The sequence below is a fragment of the Rhinoderma darwinii genome, chromosome 5 (genome assembly GCF_050947455.1).
Source record: "Rhinoderma darwinii isolate aRhiDar2 chromosome 5, aRhiDar2.hap1, whole genome shotgun sequence".
NCBI lineage: Eukaryota > Metazoa > Chordata > Amphibia > Anura > Rhinodermatidae > Rhinoderma > Rhinoderma darwinii.
In genome coordinates this window covers 329,575,378-329,595,697 of record NC_134691.1, presented here as the reverse complement: position 1 = coordinate 329,595,697, position 20,320 = coordinate 329,575,378, and the positions used below count along the sequence as shown (strand labels likewise).

At 42.8% G+C, this 20,320-nt stretch overlaps 1 protein-coding gene across 1 annotated transcript in view; it reads left to right on the top strand.

Annotated features, from left to right (window-relative positions):
- Positions 1-20,320, top strand: part of CALCR (calcitonin receptor) — a 231,606-nt gene that overhangs the window by 124,442 nt on the left and 86,844 nt on the right. Inside the window, exon 2 of the mRNA XM_075828754.1 lies at positions 6,119-6,198. Coding sequence (XP_075684869.1) covers positions 6,127-6,198 — 72 coding nt within the window. The 5' untranslated portion in view covers positions 6,119-6,126. The remainder of the gene's footprint in view (positions 1-6,118; positions 6,199-20,320) is intronic.

The window sequence follows — 20,320 nt, the reverse complement described above, 5'->3', positions numbered from 1 at the left end:
GCCTTTGCAATGCAAAAACTAAAATCTGTGGCAAGTCCGCTGTGATATCTGCAACGTCTGAATTACCTGTCAAATATGCAAATGTTGGTGCAGATTCGTTGCGTAATTGTCCCGAATCTGCACCTACATTTGCAGCGGAAAAACTCCGCCACGTGTGAACATGCCCTAAGGCTCTCCATGTGCCTCCAAAAGACACCATATTATGATGGGTCTTCTATTCTAGAAGCAATGCGTTTAATGCGTTAAAAGTCAAGATAAAGATGGCTACATCTGTACAACCCAGAGGTCATATGATAGAAAATGTAACAGAAAGGAGTAGAACCTATGGAAACTACTGTCGTTTTTTAGACGCTTGAATATCCAGCCCTAGCAACACATTTTGTAGCTCCCCACCATGAGAACACTGACCCCGGACATGTTGGGAGTTGTAGTTCAGTAACAGCTGTGTTAGATGTTGGTGCTGGTTATAACATGTCAGTGTGTTACCAGTTAACGTGTTCTCATTTTGTACTAATCTTTTGTGCTGTTTACACAGTTTTAGTCGCTATTGACTAATGACTTAAAATTGGGCATTTCATCAAATAACACCCCTCCCGTAGCTGACCGATTTTAATTAAATTGGCCCCGCATCGCCTCTGTGTGGATAATTCACTCCATATCTGCACATTTGTCATAACACTAAAACCTTGCTAAAATGTTTTACTTAATGGCGACATTTATTTTCAAGCTGTTCACAAAATTAATGGAAATGAAGGTGGTAATTTAGCATCTTGCCTAGTGCTGAGCAAAAGTAAAAATCCTTTAACCATTTGCCTTAAGACTGTGAATAATTCACTGTGTTATATGAGATTAGAGAAACAGCGCCACTCTTGTATATAGGCTTTGTGGGGTATTACACCTTAGCACTATTCAAGTAAATACCTGCAATACCACACACAGTCCAATGGACAAGAGTGGCGCTGTTTCCTGGAGAAAGAAGATATGTATTTTTAATCTTATACAGTACAATCCTATCTTACCACTGGCTGCAAGTGTGAGTTGTCTGCGGTCTTAAGCCTTATTCACATGGGGCTATTAGATTTGCTTCTCGTACGATTTATTCCCTCTGCAAGCATTCCCTGGTTTCACTTTTCTTTTCTCCGCATTTTTTTTTAGTAACCCATCTGTGAGAAGCGGACATCACACAGCGTAGTCTGGGGGTCACTCTGACGTCATTAGTTGGAGTAGGGATTACTTGTTTAAGTAATGTTGAGAAAAAAAAAATCCAAAAATTCAAATGTGACAGCGCCAAAAAATGGCCGAATTCACCCCCCATTAATTTCAATGGGAGGCAGAGGATTTTTTTTTTTCCGGGCGGCTTTTGGCCGTTCGAGGGGAAAAAAAACGGCATGTTCTTTCTTGCCACGATTTCCGCCTCTGATCCCCTATTGAAATCAATGGGAGGCAGAGAAAATCCACAGCGCTCGTTTCTCGCTGCATTTTTTGCCCTCGAATCTTGCATTAGACTCAATGGCCGTACGCAAAAAACGCGGAACGTGGAAAAGGTGGGAAAAAAAAGTTAAATTCCTTCAGGAATTTTGAGGCAGATTTTTTTCTGCCTACAAAAAACTCTGTATGTATGAACAGGGCCTCAGAATGATTGTCAGAGGATAAAAAAAAATGTGTCTGGTTTTTCTTCTGTAAAGAGCGCTACTCATGCCCAGGTCCCCATTTGAATAGGTATAGACTGTAATACCGGACACAACCCACAGACTAGAGGGGCGCTGTTTCTGGAAAAAGATCATTCTCATTTGTCTAATCCTGAATAACTCACATTAAAAGAGTGTAAGATAGTCAGCAGGTCAGCGGGTCAGCGGGTGCTACTGGTCTACATAGATTGTGGGTGACTCTCGGTCATACAATGAAGGTGCCATGGTGGCCAGACTGACTAGGCCAGGATTCACCCATAATTTACAGAGGAGTGGGTGGGTGTTTGGGGTGCCATTTGAAGGTGATTAAATTTTTTACTAAGAGTATTTTACAGTCATACCCCAGAGACAACACATGCGGTTCCTATAACTCTCCCGGAGAGAGAGGGCCTAGTCGAGGTTGGTGGCATCTCCTTTGCTATTGGATGGTGAGAACCTTCGAGGGACGGTCTTCTCCATAGACACTGATATGTTAGCAAACAAGGAAGGGGAAACAGTACAAGCGTCATGGAAAGGAGACAAGGAGGGCAAAACTAGCACCAGGCTCTGTCCTGTTTGGCCTTATCCAGTACCATAAGGGGAAAAGGTTTTCCTTTACATAAGTCCCTGATTAGGAGTCTCTCTTATACTTATATTTTACATGCAATACCATACATTGCCACATGGAGTGCTGTTAAGAGTAAACATGATCCATAGGAAACAGTGGAGCAGAGTTATAAGTCTTGCACCTCGGTTCTGGCCTTTCATGCGCCTATTTTCTTAGTGCATATATTGCTGGCCAAATTTATTAAAGCGTGCGCCAGCAAGAAGCCATATTTGCGTCATGCTCGCCAAATCGGGAAGCAGACTTAGAATATGGCCGTAAATTTGTTGAGTCTTGAAATGCGCCAGGTTTATCACTGCCGTGCGCCGGTTCTGTGTCGCAGAATACTGGTCTAAAGTATACCACCCATTGGGGGTGTAAAGAAGGGAATGGCGTCCATCATGCGCCAAATATATCAAACAGCGTGCACATCATTGAAACATTCGGCGCATCTTCAACCTAGCACCTCTAGCTTTAGACTGTCTTTAAGCCATTACTTATAAATCTGCCCCAATGAGTACAAAGCCGTTTCCAACAGATCTATGCAGATATATGTACTGCAATGTTAATATGCCATCTAGTGGTAGAAATATTTACTGCAGTCATTCAAAGTTTCTGCCCCAGAAAATATAAACTATATTTTGACTCATGATATGCTTATTACTGACGTTAAGAATATTGCCTAGGTTAGAAAAAAGCTAAATAATGGTAGATAGACCAGAGACATCTACTGTCATCTCTCCAATGTACAGAGGTAGCCAAGTTTATCTTGACTCTAATAACTTGCTGCAGCGTGACATCACACAACAAAAGCCATTGAAAAAGTCAAGATAAAGTTTCTTGAAACTGTGTATTTAATTCATTAAAAGTCAAGATAAAGATGGCTACATCTGTACAGCCTTCCGGAGACCACATGTATGTGCATTCTGATACATTTACAGGGATATTACTACAGGGGTGAGAAGATGAGCACATCTAGTCACTCCCTGAGCCTACTCAGGACATTTGTTGACTCGAATATTTACCGGCAACTGGATCGTGATTTTTGGCCTCTTCAGTTTTGATGAGTTTTAAAGATATACGCAAAAATACATAGGCGTCTGGCCTCTTTGTAAGGGGGTTGTGTGTGTGTGTAAGACTCTGCTAGGGTCAAATTTAGGCAAAAACTAATTTTTATGCATATATTACAAAATGTTACGTTTTGATACAAAATTGCATGAAGGCGCAAATGAGTGTAAATTGCTGGACGGCGCTTTTACAATGGTATTTACTTTCAGAATGGATTTTTTTTTCTTGTGTGTCAGTGTATGAAAACCCCCGGCAGCGAACGGGTTTAACCACCTCTTCTGTTTATTCTGTGTAATTCGGAAATGCTCGTCTCATTCACATGTGGCTGCTGTGTATGAAACGTAAGCTCCTATTATAAAATATCCACAGGGGCGTTTTAGGGGCTTCTTTAATAATACCAGAGTAATGGCAGTGTATTCCCAGAATTCAGACGTGTTCTTTCAGCTCTTGATGTGCTGTGACTGAACATATTTTAATGTCTTCTTGGAGAGCGGTAGATTGATACCTCGGAGGTTTAGTCACAGCGGCATTACGGCGGCTTCCTGATAAATCTGATAACTCATTACAATAAATTCCAATTTGCATGCGAAAATCTATTCTCCTCAATGTTTTCAAGTTTTACCCAAATGTGAATATTTGATTTTTTTACATTTTAGTTTATAATAAATGTATAATATATTATTCACTTTAAAAAAAAAAAAAATTGCGCATAATGGCTTCCAAATAGCTTTTCTCCCCAAAAAAAGAAACATGCCTCTAATTGATATGGCTACTCTAGAAATGCTTTACTGCAGAAGTAATTGTGGAGTATGAATTAGGCCCTGTTCACACGGTGTGTATTTGATGCGTGTTTTATGTACCGAAATAGGCATGAAAAAACGCTTGGTTAAGCTTCCCATTCAAATCAATGAGAAAGCGCACACTTAGAACATGCAGCGCGTTTATTTTACCCAAGTGTATTTAAGAAACGCGTCGTGTACAAAGGTGTCAGGTCAATTCTCTGACGTGTAAAACGCTCCAAAAATGTACCAAATGTTCCCATAGTCAATGGGAGTCCTAATTAGGTACTGTTCACACAGCGTGTATTTGAAGTGTATTTTGGCGTGTTTTACACGCCGAAATACGCGTAAAAAAAATGTTTCATTAAGTCTTCCATTCAAATCAATGGGAAAGCGTACAGTTAGTACATACAACGCGTTTCGTTACGCAGGCGTATAAAAAGAATGCAGCGTGTAAAAAAGAAGCGTCAGGTAAATTCTTTGATGCGCCAAATGTTCATATAGTAAGTGGGAGTCCTGATTTCACGCCAAAAAAGGCGCACAAATCGCGTCAAATATGCCTGTATTTTAAAAAGCGCTTCACAAGAAACGCTAGGGTATTTGACACGTTTACAAGTCGGGTTTTTTTGGTACTGTGTGAACATGCCCTTACACCAGAGGTGGTCAACTAGCAGATCGCCATCTAGTGGTAGACCTCACAGTGGGGACCAGTAAATCAGGTTGAGCTCGCTGGCTTCTACACAGAGTGCATGGCTGTGGAGAAAGTTCAATAATTACCTGTGGCTACTATCAATATTATGGGGGCACTGGGGCATCTGAAAAAGGGACAGGCAAACAAAATTAGCAGCAACATCCTCCACGCAGGACCGCCATCAGGGAAGGACAGGTAGTACTTCTATAATGGACCAGAAAAATAAGGGGTCCAAGCTCACCTATGCGCTGTCAACCACCCACTACCCACCAGTGCTAGATACCAGATAGCCATCAGGGCCAGCCTCAGGGTTGTGCAACCTGTGCAGTTGTGCTCAGCACATGAGCTGCCCCGTTGAAGGTGATGCCTCTGGTGACCTGGCACCCAAGACTTGTGATCACACAAAAATACTACAAAATGTATTGTATATGCTCCACAACGTCTAAATGTTATTAGATTACTGGCATGAAGCTGTTTTTTGAGCACTGTATGGTGGCATTTACTTTGTGTGGCATTGTGTGGCACTACCACTTGTATTGTACAATATAACATTTAGAGAGTCTATGGTGGTGGTGGAGGCCAAGTATATGATTGTTAGCTAGGCACCTATGTGGAAGTGTCGGCCAATGTATGGCACTATTTGGCCATACAGAATTTTATACTGTATGGCGCTTACATTTTGCCACTGTTTGCCATGTTTTTTTTGTACACTGTGTAACAGTACACCCTATGGAGGGAAGGGCACCCAAAAATTTGCTGCACAAGGCACCATCCAATATAAGGTGAGCCTTGCTAACCGTAGACACTTCTCTGTAGACAGGTCTGTTTCAACCTTACGAACCTCATCAGCACAGAGCACAAATCTGGTCAACTATCCGCGATACTTCTATGTATGTTGTAGAAGAAGTTCCACAGACATATATCATTGATCGGATTTGTAGAGTTGCTCCAAAAACAGCATTTAATATCAACGTTCCCAGAAACCTTAATCCACAGAAGCAACAGATTACATAAAAAGTTGAGGTGAACTGCGAGGTTGTCGGAATTAGTTCTTTATTACAATAAAAGTCCATCAACCCGATTTGCAAGATTTGACCATTGGCCGCTGGATGACTAGAATAATTGTTTTTTTACCCATCATTCTTTCAAACATCCAATAGTCCGGCACCACGCAAATCCTATGGACCGAAATACCCCTATAGTAATAATGGAGCAATAGCTGGACAGGGACATTTACTGTAGATATCAGAAAATCCCAAAAATATCAAAAGGAAGTAAATTTTTTTTTTTTTTCATTTTTTTTTTCCAGAACAAGCAATGGAATTACTTAAGGAAATAATGGAGGAAAAAACAAATCACTGCTGCGTCTTGCTAATCGTTCTTTTCATTGTAAGTATTAAACGAATATCTAAAAATGTGATCAATGTAATAAGCCTGCTGACATTTATCTGGTGAGACCAGTAGACAAATAGACGCCTGGCCATAGACATTAGATCCTGGCCAAACTATTGTTATCAGCCCTGAATCTCTCTTGGCGATGATGGTGCTACCCAAAGCCACACCGCTACACCTGAAAAAACACAACCGGGTCATGATTTTTCCTTAAAGGATCTCTAAACATAAAAATCACCAAAGAAGATAAACCTGTTATCGATCACATCTAAGTTATGAGCTGTCAGAGACACGCAGGAACCGATGACACTGAATCCGTCAGTCCCACGTCAGTCCTACGGACCTGACGAATACAGGATTAAGTGCATGATACAGCTGCTATGTATACAGGATACAAAGCAGCTGTATCTTAAAAAGTAAAAATAATTTTGAATAAAAATGTATTTAGGAAGTTGCACCAATCACACTGATTCACAATTTTATATATAAAAAAAAAAAACAACAACAAAAAAACATTGTCCATAGCCTTTAATTGGGAAAAATATAGAAACAAATCTTCTATATGTGTGAGATTATCCACATTCCTTCATCTCACAAACCTCAGATCAGACCTGGCTGTTAGACAACTGGCTGCAGCAGGAGCCCTCCCCCATTGCTCAGTCTGGTATAAGAGACAGGGCAGTGAAGCCACAACACATACAGTTGCCAGCCTAAAATGTAAGGGAAAAAGAAAGAAATGAACACCAATGTTTTCTGCAAATATTGAAGACGGCAGATAAAAATAACGTAAACTTTCCCCAAATGGGTTTACCTTGGCTGAAGATGTTCGATATTTCAATAGAACAGGGGGGAATGAGAAGCCCATAGATGCCCAATTTTTGATTCTTCTAACAGCAGATACTAGGAGACTGGTAGCCCCTATAAGGCCTTTAGGCATCTCACCAAAAACATCAGGATAGGCCAGTTAAAATCTCATGTCTATAGCCATCGTCAAACAGATTATGTGACTAGTGCAGTGATATGCATTAAAAGGGTTGTCCACTACTGGACAACTGATGACCTGTCCACCGGATAGGTCATCGGTACATGATCTGTGGGGGTCCGACACCCAGATCCTGCATTGTTAAGCCGCTCCGGCTGCCTCCGGCCACTGAATAGCGGCGAGCTTCCGTACTGCAGCTCTGCTCCTGTTCAACTGAATAGGTGCAGAGCTGCAGTTCGGCAGCACGGCCGCTATGCTATGTACAGAGCCAACTGCTTCCGGCTCCGTATATATCATAATGGGCCCTAACATCCGGTGCCCAGATATAGCCGAGCGGCTTAACGGTGCGGGGTCCGGGTGTCGGACCCGCACTTATGATATACTGATGACTTATCTGGTGGATAGGTCATCAGTTGTTCAGTAGTGGACAACCCCTTTAAGGAAGAGTAGTGAAAAGTATACTTTTTATGTATGTCTTTAAAATGGATAAGATAGAATTTTTTCAAACTTCATGTGAGTTGTACAGCTGAAGAAGGTGACAGAATGATATAAGTATATAGATTACCCTACTGTACTTGTTTGGGACGATCTCACTAAAGCCTGTCTTCATTTGTTACACTGTCTTTCCAAAATCTCTCTCTCTTAATACAAAGATAATCTTAATCTTTTCTGTTTTATTCTGCTTCCTGTGGGAGGAACCTAAAACAAGTCTGTGCACTATTTAAAGACAGTCTGCTGTATAGCAGATAGAGCTTATTACCGCCTCTGTAACTAAATGTACTTAGGAGTAATCATCTAGTCAGGGATGGGAGATAGGCAACCTTAAATGGTAACAGGCATTTTATAAAACCCCTGAAATGTCAAAGAGTCATATCAGAAGATAAGTGGCGGTCTGTGTCCATTGGACCCACACTGATCGCTGGAACGAATGGGTACAAGCTCTCTGCTGAAATAAAGCTACAGTTACCCTTTAATGTGTTCACTCAGGATAGACTTTGATGGCATGTGGCTGCGATGTGCCATCAATGACCAATCAGCGAAGGACCATCTGCTGTGACCCCTGCCAACCTCTAGAACAAAGTGGCAAAAGTGGTAAACAAAAGTGTGGTGCCTATTAGTCTCCTGTCACCTCTGCTCTTTCCAGAGGCCACATGGTTGGATTAGTAAATTTAGCTTTTCGGCTACTCACCATCTTCTGCTTGCTGACAGTGAGTGGAAACATTATTGCTCCCCTTAAAGGGGTGAAAATGACCCAGAACTAGTCTTACTAGACAACAAAGTGGCAAGGAGCTTTCCTATCACGACTGCCAATTCATTCAAGTGATCGATGGGGGTCACAGTCTACTTTTGGTATATGTGCGGCTGTAAACGTAAACATTGTAGCACGATAGTTGTAAATCTTTTTCCACGTCCCTAAATTTAGTCATGAAATGGTTTTGGAATGGTCTATTGTTCATTATGGCATATAAGTTGCGTAGTAGAGTGTTTTTAGATGAAATTGGAGCTATGGTAAGGGTTAAATCGTTTTTAATATAGTGCAGGCAGAAATGTTGTGTGTTATCTGCATATTTGGGGTTTTGTCCTTCCCTCCACATCCTTTCTGTAAATTTTTTCTCTATAACTGGGTGGAACTGTTCAAGCTCATTCTTGTGTAGCGGTGGAGAGCGGTGCTACTGTAAGTCTTTTGACCAATCAGCTACCTCCCTCTGTGCTCCTCCTTCTTCCCTCTCACAGCATGAGTCTAACACACAGACTCAGGCAGCTTCACCGCCCTCCTCTCCCTCTCCTCGTCTTTGTGTAAGAAAAAGAGCATTTCACAGATGGTAAAGGTTTCTGAACATTTACAAGGACAGGACAGGGGTGTAGATAAGGGGGTGCAAAGGTCGCATTCGCACGCAGGCCCTGGTACCTCTGCCGCTTCTAATATTCCTCTAGAATGGGAGATTAGGCTACTGGAAGGTGAGAAAGATGTTACTTTCCCATACTAAGATATATTACAAAGTTTTATATATTTACATGTAATACTGATTTATGCTAAAGGCTCTAAAGCCTGTCCAAAGTATGAGCATATCACAAAATTTATCTGGCGGAATTTACCCCGAAGCAAAATATATTCTAGTGCCCCCGCCCCTTATCACTGGGTACAATTTTCTCATACTGTACACCATTTCACAGGTGTGACTCCAGTCTCTTCATCCGCTATGCTTACATCACTGTGAATAGTTTTGTGATTATGGAAGGTTCCCTCTATTCTGAGAAGTGCAACCTAGGAACTCCTTTAGACTCTGCACCCCAGATTAGCTGTAAATCCACTCTTATAGCAACCGAGAGGGCCCACTAGCCTGTCTGTGACACAGTAAATGGTCTATGTACCTTCTCAAGAACATATATTTTCCATAATTCATACGGCCAATGGCTTAAAAATGTACTTTTGCTAGTCTGAGCCAGAAAAAGACACAGAGCAGTTGTATTTTTCCTTATCTCACTGCTATTGCCAGCTAATTCACAGTAAATTACTTAGTAGGGGGCGACAGTGAGCAAAACAATAATACTCCCATAGTAAAGAGAATATGGGATCTGTACTAAGGCATGATGGAAGTGACATACAGTTCTGAATATGTATTCAGTATAATGATTTTTTTTATATCTACTCATCTTATTTAGAACAATTCACTATAACAAATCTCAATAGTGACTACAGTTCAGTTCAGTGAATTACAAAGCAATTTCTAGAAACCTCTTAGTGAAAATATGTCAACCATGATTGATGAGCAGCAGGACATGTTTTTGCGGCTTACAAAATGCCTAAAAATTGCGCTTCTAAATAAAATATCACATATTTCTATTTTCGCTCAATAGACCAGTGTTAAAGTCACTGACGTAGAAGGTACCAGGTTGGTCTGTGAAAATGTAAATAAGTTTAAAGTAAAATGTTCACCTTTGAATAATATATGTTAAAAATGTCCTAATAGGGACATAGATTTAAATGGTCACTAATTTTTCAACAAACTTTCCATAAATCAGTAGAATAAGTGACTGTAAGAAACTTTGTAATATATCTTACTTGGAAAAAGCTGCTTTCTCCACTTATCAGGCTCCTTCCCTCCTTTCCCCTTCTAAATGTTCACTCACTATGAATTTTAAGGTTTTTCCGACTCCTCAAGATAGCTCACTGAGGAATCAGGTTACAGCTGCCCATAGAAGTCTATGGAGAGTGGAGGGGGAAGAGGAAGTAGGAGCAGAGTGAAAGAGGCAGAGAAACACACAGAGACGCTGCTGCAGCTGCTCATAGTGAGGGTATATTCACACAGAGTTTATTGAAGCTGAGAAAAATTTTGACTGTTTTCCAGGCTAATTTTGGATGCAGTTTTTTTTTTTTAATGTAAACTGTATTAGACACTTATTATTCTCTTTTTTCAGCTAGCCATTGCTTTCAATGGGAATTTGTGGCACAGAATCCATGCCAAGATCTCTGCAGCCTGATCCCATTCACTTGAATGCGACTGTAACTACAGTCCCAGGCACAGCCGTTACAAAAGGGTACGGTGCCGTGCCTGGTAAAAGTGCCGGAGAACCCTTATAACAGCGGCTATGTTGTCCTGTTAATGGAAGCCGTTCTATTCAGTATTGCATTCTACTGTGCATCCAACAGTGTATTGGCTCGGCTAAAGGATACCTAAGGGTGGTACCTCCTGCAGTTGTTGGGCAGCGGGTGGGATACCTCTAGCATAGGTGGCAGAGAGTTATGGAGGGTGTCTAGCATAGGTGGCAGAGAGTTATGGAGGGTGTCCCATAGAGCAGAGTACGGTAGCAGTCTGGGGACAGCCTCCCCCACACCAGAATCAAAAGTAGCCCAGCTAAGAAGTAGTGAAAAAAGTGCGATGTAAAGGGTAGAGTGTCATAACAAGGAGCTTAGCGAGTTATAGCCCTACTTTTGGCACATACGCTGGGAAAAGCTCCAATCATAGCCAATACCCCCAACGGAAGACTTGAATAGGATACAACTGTATCAGCTTTGTATAGCTTTGGCGGCACACTTCAAATATGCATACTGGACGTTGAGCAGTGTGAACGGAGCCTACACCAAATAATGTTGATAAATATTTAACCTCAGGAAGAAAGTTTGATAATGAAAGAAATGAACGGCAATTTGGCAATTATGTTTGGATCATAGAAAAAAAAAGATTGTGGATCGCGGCACTTGTGAGATTGTTCTTATCAGCAATAAGGATTAAATTATAAAATAATCTTATTATTGTGGCATGAACACTTCAACCGCTTTTTTTTAGGTTTACTGTAATTTAAAGGGTAACTAAACTTCCAACAAACTTCTGACATGTCCTAGTGACATGTCATAAGCTTTGATCGGTGGGGGTCCGATCACGGAGACCCCACCGATCACTAAAACAAAGCGGCAGAAGTGCTCGGTGAGCGCTGAGCCTCTTGGTTTCTGATCGGCTTTTCTCAAAAAGCCGATGTAACGGTGTACGGACTAAATAGGAAATCTATAGGCCCGTGCACCGTTACATGGGCTTTCCCGGAAAAGCCGATCAGAAACGAGGCGGCTCAGAAGTTTGTTGAAAGTTTAGTTACACGTTAAACGTCACCCTGATCCAATATCTTTCATTGGTCTGTAAGTATTTTTCAGACTATAAGACGCACTTATTCTTCCTAAGTCTTATAGTCTGGAGTCAGGGGTTCCCCACTGCGCCAGACACCATGACCATTTTCTTACAGGTATATTCTGTTCACATCACAAATGGCACATGCATCTATCTCAAGAACGGGGTTCCCGTACCCGCCTGGTGAACATGTTAAAAACATGGACGTGTACAGTACACTCAGAAGAAAGGAGGTCAGAATCGCTTACGTTTTTCAGACTGAAGAAAACTAGTCTTTATTCATAGCTCAGAACAGAGGACACAGATGGAGCCTGGGAAGGCGAGTTATCACCAAACCACCAGACGTTAGCCTCTTTTACCCAAGACCACCAAGAAAGGGGCATTAACCATTGTGTTTACTTGGACATTAACCCCTCTACTGCCCTAGACTACCAGAGAAGCAAACATTAACCCCACTACTACCTTAGACCATGCATTAACTTATTTCAGAACCTGAGACCACCAGGAAATAAAATATTAACACCCTACTCTACCCTAGATCATCAAGAAAGGCTCATTAACCTTTCCATTACCCTCGACCAACAGGGAACCAAATACATGATATTTACATTACTGGAGCAGTCAGGGGTGTAACTAGAAAGGGCTGGGCCCCATAAGAAACTTTTCTATGGCCCCTCCCCTGAGCATTTTCTGGCTCCGTGTGAAAGCAGAAGAAATCACAGTAAATAAAAAAATAATTTCTCTGAAAATTACCTGATAAATGATTGGAGCACACTGGGACAATGGTACCACACATTAGCCACATTAGACTCCAGAATCCTAAATTAAATCAAACCCCTAAATTAATTCAGACCTCAGACCAGATCCCAAAATGTATTCAGACCCTAGACCAGACCCCAAAATTTATTCAGAACGCAGACCAGCCCCTAAAATTAATTCAGACCCCAGAACAGAACCCTAAATTAATTGAGATTTCAGATCAGACCTCTAAATCAGACTAAAGACCCCTATATTGATCAGACCCCTAAATCAGACTCCAGAACAGACCCCTAAATCAAACCCCTAAATTAATTAAACCCCAATCTTTAATTACGGTACCCCTAATTTCTTCCGGCTTCTCTTATTTCATGGCCCGTCACACCACATTCTGACGCCAGCTAGCATTGGGACCGTGTATGGCGAGCCCCGAATGGCCTAATGTGGCAGGGGCCCTCCTGGACTAAAGGGCCCAGTTGCAACTACGACCCGTATAGTTCGCTACTGGCAAGTAGTCAAGAGATCTGGAGATGAAGAAAAAATAAAATGAAACAAGATGTGTATTAGCAAATGTCATTATTTTCAATTTGAAATGTATTCAGCTAATATTTTTCTTTTTACATTTTTGCGGTTTTGAGAAGATATTAATAATGATTAGGAAGAACGTCCAGTTATTTTTCTTGTTCTGTTGCACAATATAAGAAAGTAATCCAGACATGAGATCATAGATGTAAACATTTTCACATTCCTATTGGGAGTAGTAGGTTTGTCCAGTTTTATTCCGCAGCGTTCAGCACATATCTCAGATCCTTGGGTGTTAAAAGTCAAATCTTCTGCCGTCAAGCTGCAAAATGCCCATCCACAATGATCTTTCAGACTGATAAGTCTCGAAATATACATGCTGCCAGATGCTCACGTATACACAGTACCAGTGTAGACCCGCTAAAGCTCCATTTATACGGTAATTTACATACATTTTGGGCACTACATATTGTACAGTATGTATTACTGCTGTGTCTATCTAGAACCAAAAAGTAAACTAAAAAAAAGGAAAATCCAGCTTCTGTCCATCATCTTGATTGTAGAAATCACTGTCTGCAGGCACTAGCTCTGGTTACTACATGTCCCATGATGCCTTGTCCAGGCATCACAAAGGGAGGTGTGGCCTGATCACATTTATAATAAGCGACAATTATATAGATCATTCAAAACAGCAAGCAGGATGCAGGAGAGAATCAGATGCAGGTCTGAGGCAAAAGGCCCAGGAGAGGCTGCATATTGTGCTCTGTGCAGCAGCATGCAGGTCACAGGCTCTGTGCAAATTCAGCCCTCTGCCAGGCAGAGATGACTGTTTGGCAATAGTCTTACATTATCTATAGCAATCCGGAAGCATCCTGGAGGAGATTCAGTGATAATTCAGCAGAACACATAGGGCTTTGAAGATTTGGTGTTGTTACCCAGGCACATTCTGCCTGATATTTCATTATGTGGAAATCTTCAAGTTACAGCAGTAACATCAGACAACATTAATGTTTCTCCATAACAAATAAATGTAATACGGAGCTCCAAATCCCCTGCACATACATAGTGCTGAATGATAAAATTCTGTCTGCCCGCAGCCACCAATAGAGGGGGCTCACTGCATTTATTTACAATTAACTCAATAATAAATCAGTAAGCAGTAAGGCCCCATGCACACAACCGCAAAAATCATCCCTAATTGCGGACAGCTATTGCGGTATGCAGATACGGACACCTTCCCGTTTATTTATGGGAAGGTGTCCGGGCCGTAGAAGTGTACCGCGAAAGATAGGTCAAGTCCAGTACTTTGTATAGGAGCATGAGCCGAAAATGCAGGCGGCTGTCTGTGGCCGTCTGCGGCCAAACGTGGCCGTCTGCGGCCAGCCGTGCCCGCAATCGCGGCCCGTGATTATTATATGCTTCCCCTAGTGGTGACTGAAGGTAAATGTAATGTAAACATCTTGCGATCAGCTTATTAATGAAGAACCCGTCTGATAAGAAGGAACTGGGAACCATATTTATGGCACTAAAGACAATGGAGGTTAAAACAGAGATCAATCTTCAAGTCTCATTATCTTAAATAGGGGACGTTTGGTCCTGTAATAAAAAGTTATTTGTTTCTGAGTTTGTCTTATTTCTATATCCATTACCTTCACTTCAGCAGCCCCACAACAGCAGAAGGGATTATCCAGACATGTCTATACCCTGTCAATTCTTCATTACTGGATATGAGCGATTCATTGTTTGTCTTCAATAACTTCTGCTTCTCCTCAATGGTAACGATAAAGCAGCTGACAAGACACTGGTGGTGGCTCAGTGGTCGTATGTATGACGTCATTTACGTGGCTTTTTAGGAGTGACATCATATGTACGGCTGCTAAACTGCTGCATATCTCATCCTGCAACTGTCCTGAGATCAGGTATTATTACATCTATGTGATTTCATGTATGTTACTGACGATTACTGTATCACAGCCAAAATAGGAGAAAGTATCATGTATAATAACATAATATACTGTATATAAATACACATGGATTGTTTTTAATCTATCTATCTCATATCTATCTATCTATCTATCTCATATCTATCTCATATCTATCTATCTATCTATCTATCTATCTATCTATCTATCTATCTATCTATCTATCTATCTATCTATCTATCTATCTATCTATCTATCTCATATCTATCTATCTATCTATCTATCTATCTATCTATCTATCTATCTATCTATCTATCTATCTATCTATCTATCTATCTATCTCATATCTATCTATCTATCTATCTATCTATCTATCTATCTATCTATCTATCTATCTATCTATCTATCTATCTATCTATCTATCTATCTATCAATTCAATTCAATTCAATTCAAATTCAATTCAAAGAAGCTTTATTGGCAGGACCAAATACATATTAGCATTGCCAAAGCAAGTAAGAAGTAAGGGAATGAGGGATAGGGACTGAGGGCTTGGGGATAGGGACACATCTAGGGTCGGGGTTATACAAGTCCATGGCATATCATGTCTCTCTCAGTTTATGGCATGCAGTGACATATTGTGCCGCTGTGCCCACTGTGGTTTCCTCTTCACCCAGCAGGATGTAGAGTTTCTCTTCCTCTTCCATGGAGCTGAAGTCCGGTAAGAGATCAGAGAGTTTCCTGAAGTGAGTGTCCCTCACTGCTGAGTATTTGGAGCAGTGTAGCAGGAAGTGGGTCTCATCCTCCACGGCCTCCTGGTCGCACTGTTGGCACAGTCGGCTCTCCCTGGGCTTGTAGGTCTGTCTGTGGCGCCCGGATTGGATGAGCAGGTTGTGGGCGCTCAGTCTGTAGCGGCTCAGGATCTGTCTGTCTCTGGGGTTTGGCAGTTTCTCCAGATATGGCGCCAGTTTATATTCCCGCTGTAGACTCCGGTATATTGTCAGTTTCTGGGATGTCTTTATGTCGTTCCTCCAGTCACTGATATATTCCTCTTGGCCTTTGTTTATTGTCTTCTTGATTTCGGCTTTTGTGAGGCCGCGCTGGGTGACATTTTCTTCAGGCCGGGTCAGGGTGAGATGTTCTGGGGGGCCTGGTTTACCTGGGACCCCTTGGTGTAACAGGGCTTTATGGTGATAGGAACTTTGCCTGCTGCTGTGTAGATGGGCCCAGAATGATAGCGCCCTCTTCTGGATTGTGAGGTGTAGTGGGAATCTGCCCAGTTCTGCCCGACAGGCACTATTTGAGGTGCTCCGATGGACTTGGAGAAGGTGTTTGCAGAATTCTAGGTGGAAGATTTCTGTTGGGCTGGAATCCCACCTTGACCAGTCTGGGTATGTGTCCGGACCCCAGACTTCACTGGCATACAGGAGGATTGGGGAGATGATGGAGTCAAAGATTTTCAGCCAGACCGTCACTGGTGGTTTGAGATGATAGAGTTTTCGTCTGATGGCATAGAAGGTTTTGCACGCCTTGTCTTTCAGAATCTCTATGGCTTGTTTAAAGCTTCCTGATTGGTTGATTTCCAGGCCCAGGTAAGTGTACCTGTCGGTCGCTGTGATTGTGGCGTTATTTAGTGTGAAGGTCGGGTGCTTGGGGGATTTTGAGTTTCTCTTCTGGAACACCATGATGTTGGTTTTCTTTGCATTGATGGGTAGTGCCCACGTGGAGCTGAATTTTTCTAGGATTTGCAGGTTGTCTTGGAGACCTTTCTCAGTTGGTGATAGTAACAGAAGGTCATCTGCATACAGCAGGAATTTCACCTGGGTGTCATGGAGGGCGAGACCTGGTGCTGAGGAGGATTCCAGAGCTGTGGCCAGTTCATTGATGTAGATGTTGAAGAGCGTTGGACTGAGGCTGCAGCCCTGTCTGACTCCTCGGCTCTGCTGGAAATCAGCCGTTCTTCTCCCGTTCACCTTCACGCTGCATCTGTTCTCTGTGTAGGAGCTTCTGATGACGTCATAGGTTTTACCTCCTATTCCGCTCTCCAGCAGTTTCAGGAATAGGCCCGGGTGCCACACTGAGTCAAAGGCCTTCTTAAAGTCCACAAAACAGGCGTAAATCTTCCCATGCTTTGTATTGTGGACGTGGCTCTTGATGAGGCTGCGCAGGGTGTAGATGTGGTCAGTGGTGCGGTGGTTTGGCATGAACCCAGCTTGGCTTTGGTGGAGGACATTGTGCTGGGTGAGGAAGCTGAGGATTCTCTTATTCAGGATGCTGCTGAACAGTTTCCCCAGGTTGCTGCTGACACATATCCCTCGGTAGTTGGCCGGGTCGTACCTGTCCCCACTCTTGTGGATTGGTGTTATAAGGCCTTGGTTCCAGATTTGCGGGAAGTAGCCGGCACTCAGCACTATATTAAATAGTTTGACTATTGCGGCCTGTATTTCTGGCGGGCTGTGTTTTATCATTTCTGGTGAGATTCTGTCTAGGCCGCTGGATTTTTTACACCTTATGTCTGAGGTTCTCTCTGTTACTTCTTGCAGTGTTATTGGTGTATCCAGGGGGTTTTGAGAATCTTTAAGTGTTTCCTCCATCGCCTTCAATTTTGATATTATTTGTTTTTGTTCTTGGCTTTGTTCTTCTTTCGGGATATCTTTGTAGAGGTCCCTGAAATATTGGAGCCAGATGTTGCCATTTTGAATATGAAGGTTGTTTTTCTTGCAATTTTTGCCCATGTGTTTCCATAATTCCCAGAACGAGTTGTCATGGAGGGCGTCTTGGAGTTGGGTAAGTTTGGTGGAGATGTGCCTTTGTTTTTTCTTTCGGAGGATGGTCTTGTATTGCCTCTGTATGTTGCTGTAGGCCTCCTTCAGACCGGTGTTGTTTGGGTCTCGGTGCTTCTTATTTGAGGCATTTCTTAGGGTCTTCCGTACTTCTTTGCACTCACGGTCAAACCAACCGTTAGGATGTATTTCTTGTGGCCTCTTGTAGTCACATCTTTTCAGGTCAGACTTCTCTGCCATGGTATAGAATATATTATTGAGGTCATTTACGGCCTGATTGACCCCTCCTGGGCTTGTCTCATACACCTTGTTGTAGAGGTTGTGAAGCATCTCCTGCACTTCTGGTCTGTTCATTGTCTCTTTATATTTTATAGTTGACGTTTTGGACCATTTATAAGATGGGGGCAGGTTGAAGAGGCCGGTTTGATGTGGTTTTTGTGCAGATGGTTTGGTTGTGGATTTGATGTATAGAAGTAATTGGTTGTGATCTGACAGGTGCGTTTGTGGAGTGACTATGAGTGCGCCAATGTTTGCGGGGTCCATGTCCGTGATGGCATAGTCTACTACACTGCTGCCTACATGGGAGTTTAGTGTATACCTTCCTAAAGAGTCTCCCTTGGTGCGGCCATTCAGTATGTGGAGTCCTAAGCTTCGACATAGATTCAGTAGTTTTTTCCCGCTTTTGTTGACGGTGCTGTCATAGCTGTTTCTCTCTTTCTGTAGGGAGTTATGACAGTCGGCCTCTGCTCCAAAGATGAAGATATTTCCATCATTGGTCAGGTAGTCTTTATCTCTCCCCGTTCTTGCATTGAGGTCTCCGTAGATGAGAACGCTGCCCAGGGTCTGGAAATGGGCGGCTTCCCTTTGTATAATCTCAAAGCTGTCTGGGTTGGAGTACGGGGACTCTGGCGGTGCGATGTACGTTGCGCAGAGATACATGTCAGACTGAGAGGTGAGGATGGAGCTGCCTATTCTTATCCAGATGTGGCTGTCTCCTCGCTTCACGGCTTTGATCTGCTCATGGAGCTCCTCCTTGTACCAGACTAATATTCCTCCTGAACACCGACCCTGCTTGATGTGTTTATTTTTCAGGGCGGGGACAGAGATTTCCCTGTATCCAGTGGGCACCAGGGACTCATTCTCTGTCCTAGTCCATGTTTCCAGGAGGATTTGTATATCGATATTTTTCAGTCTTTGGATGAAGTCTGGATCGTTAATTTTGCATCCAAAGGCTGAGGCGTTGAGGCCTTGAATATTCCAGCTGCTGATTATAAAGGACGTCATTGTGTGTCCATATACCTTGTAATGAGCGGCGCTGTGTAGGACGGGCTGGAGATGTGACTGTTGGATGTGTTGTAGATGTTCTCGTGTTGTACAGTCACATTAGTTTTTTACATAGAGTGCTGAGCAGGGTCTTTATCATCTCCATGTCTCTGCTCTGCGTGTCTCTGTGTGAGGCAGGGGGTTTCCTCCATGTCTCTGCTCTGCGTGTCTCTGTGTGAGGCAGGGTGTTTCCTCCATGTCTCTGCTCTGCGTGTCTCTGTGTGAGGCAGGGGGTTTCCTCCATGTCTCTGCTCTGCGTGTCTCTGTGTGAGGCAGGGGGTTTCCTCCATGTCTCTGCTCTGTGTGTCTCTGTGTGAGGCAGGGGGTTTCCTCCATGTCTCTGCTCTGTGTGTCTCTGTGTGAGGCAGGGGGTTTCCTCCATGTCTCTGCTCTGCGTGTCTCTGTGTGAGGCAGGGGGTTTTCTCCATGGCTTTTGCCTCTGTTGGTCTGACCTTGGGTAAAGGGGTTTTTCTCCTGGGTGTAGTGAGGTGTGTGGAGTTTGAGGTCTTTTCATTGTTAGTGATGTCTCCATGTTTTGGCTTTGGCTGGTGTGGGGTCCAGGTCTGGGGGGTCTGTTCAGCACAATGTCTTTCAGTTCTTTGGCCAGAAGGCTGACCCCTCGTTTGTTGAGGTGTTTGTCATCATACAGGTGGTGCTGCTCTATGGAGGGGTGTTGTGCCAGGCTGATGTTTGACATTGAGCTGATGTTCGCTGCCAGCTCTGTGTTGATGGCCTGGGTGATCTCGTTGGGTACATCTTTTCTTGGGAGCACGGATGATATAATTATTTTACTGTCAGGGAACTTTTGTTGTGCAGTCTTTGCTAGTTGGGTCAGTTGTTCTGCAATCTGCTGTTGCTGGTCTTGGAGGTTGTTTGTACCCGTGTGTATAATGAGATGGTTTGGATTGGTAAAATGTGGGTTATTGATGACTGATGTGACTTGTTGGATAGTTGCACAGTGAATTTTACTGACCCTTTTTCCTGGGAAGAGTCGCCGTGAATTAAGGTATTTGCCATTTGAGTCAATTATTAGGACAGTATCAGGACATTGTGACTTGCGGGTGGCTTGTCTGATGCTTGTGTCCTGGGTCCTGCTTGGTGGTGTTATGTGGTGCTGCTGTGGTTCTGTGCTGGAGGATTGGTTGGCGGTCGGCTTTGTACCCACTTGTATCGCTCTGTTTTCTCCTAGTTTGTTTTCATTAATTTCAGGA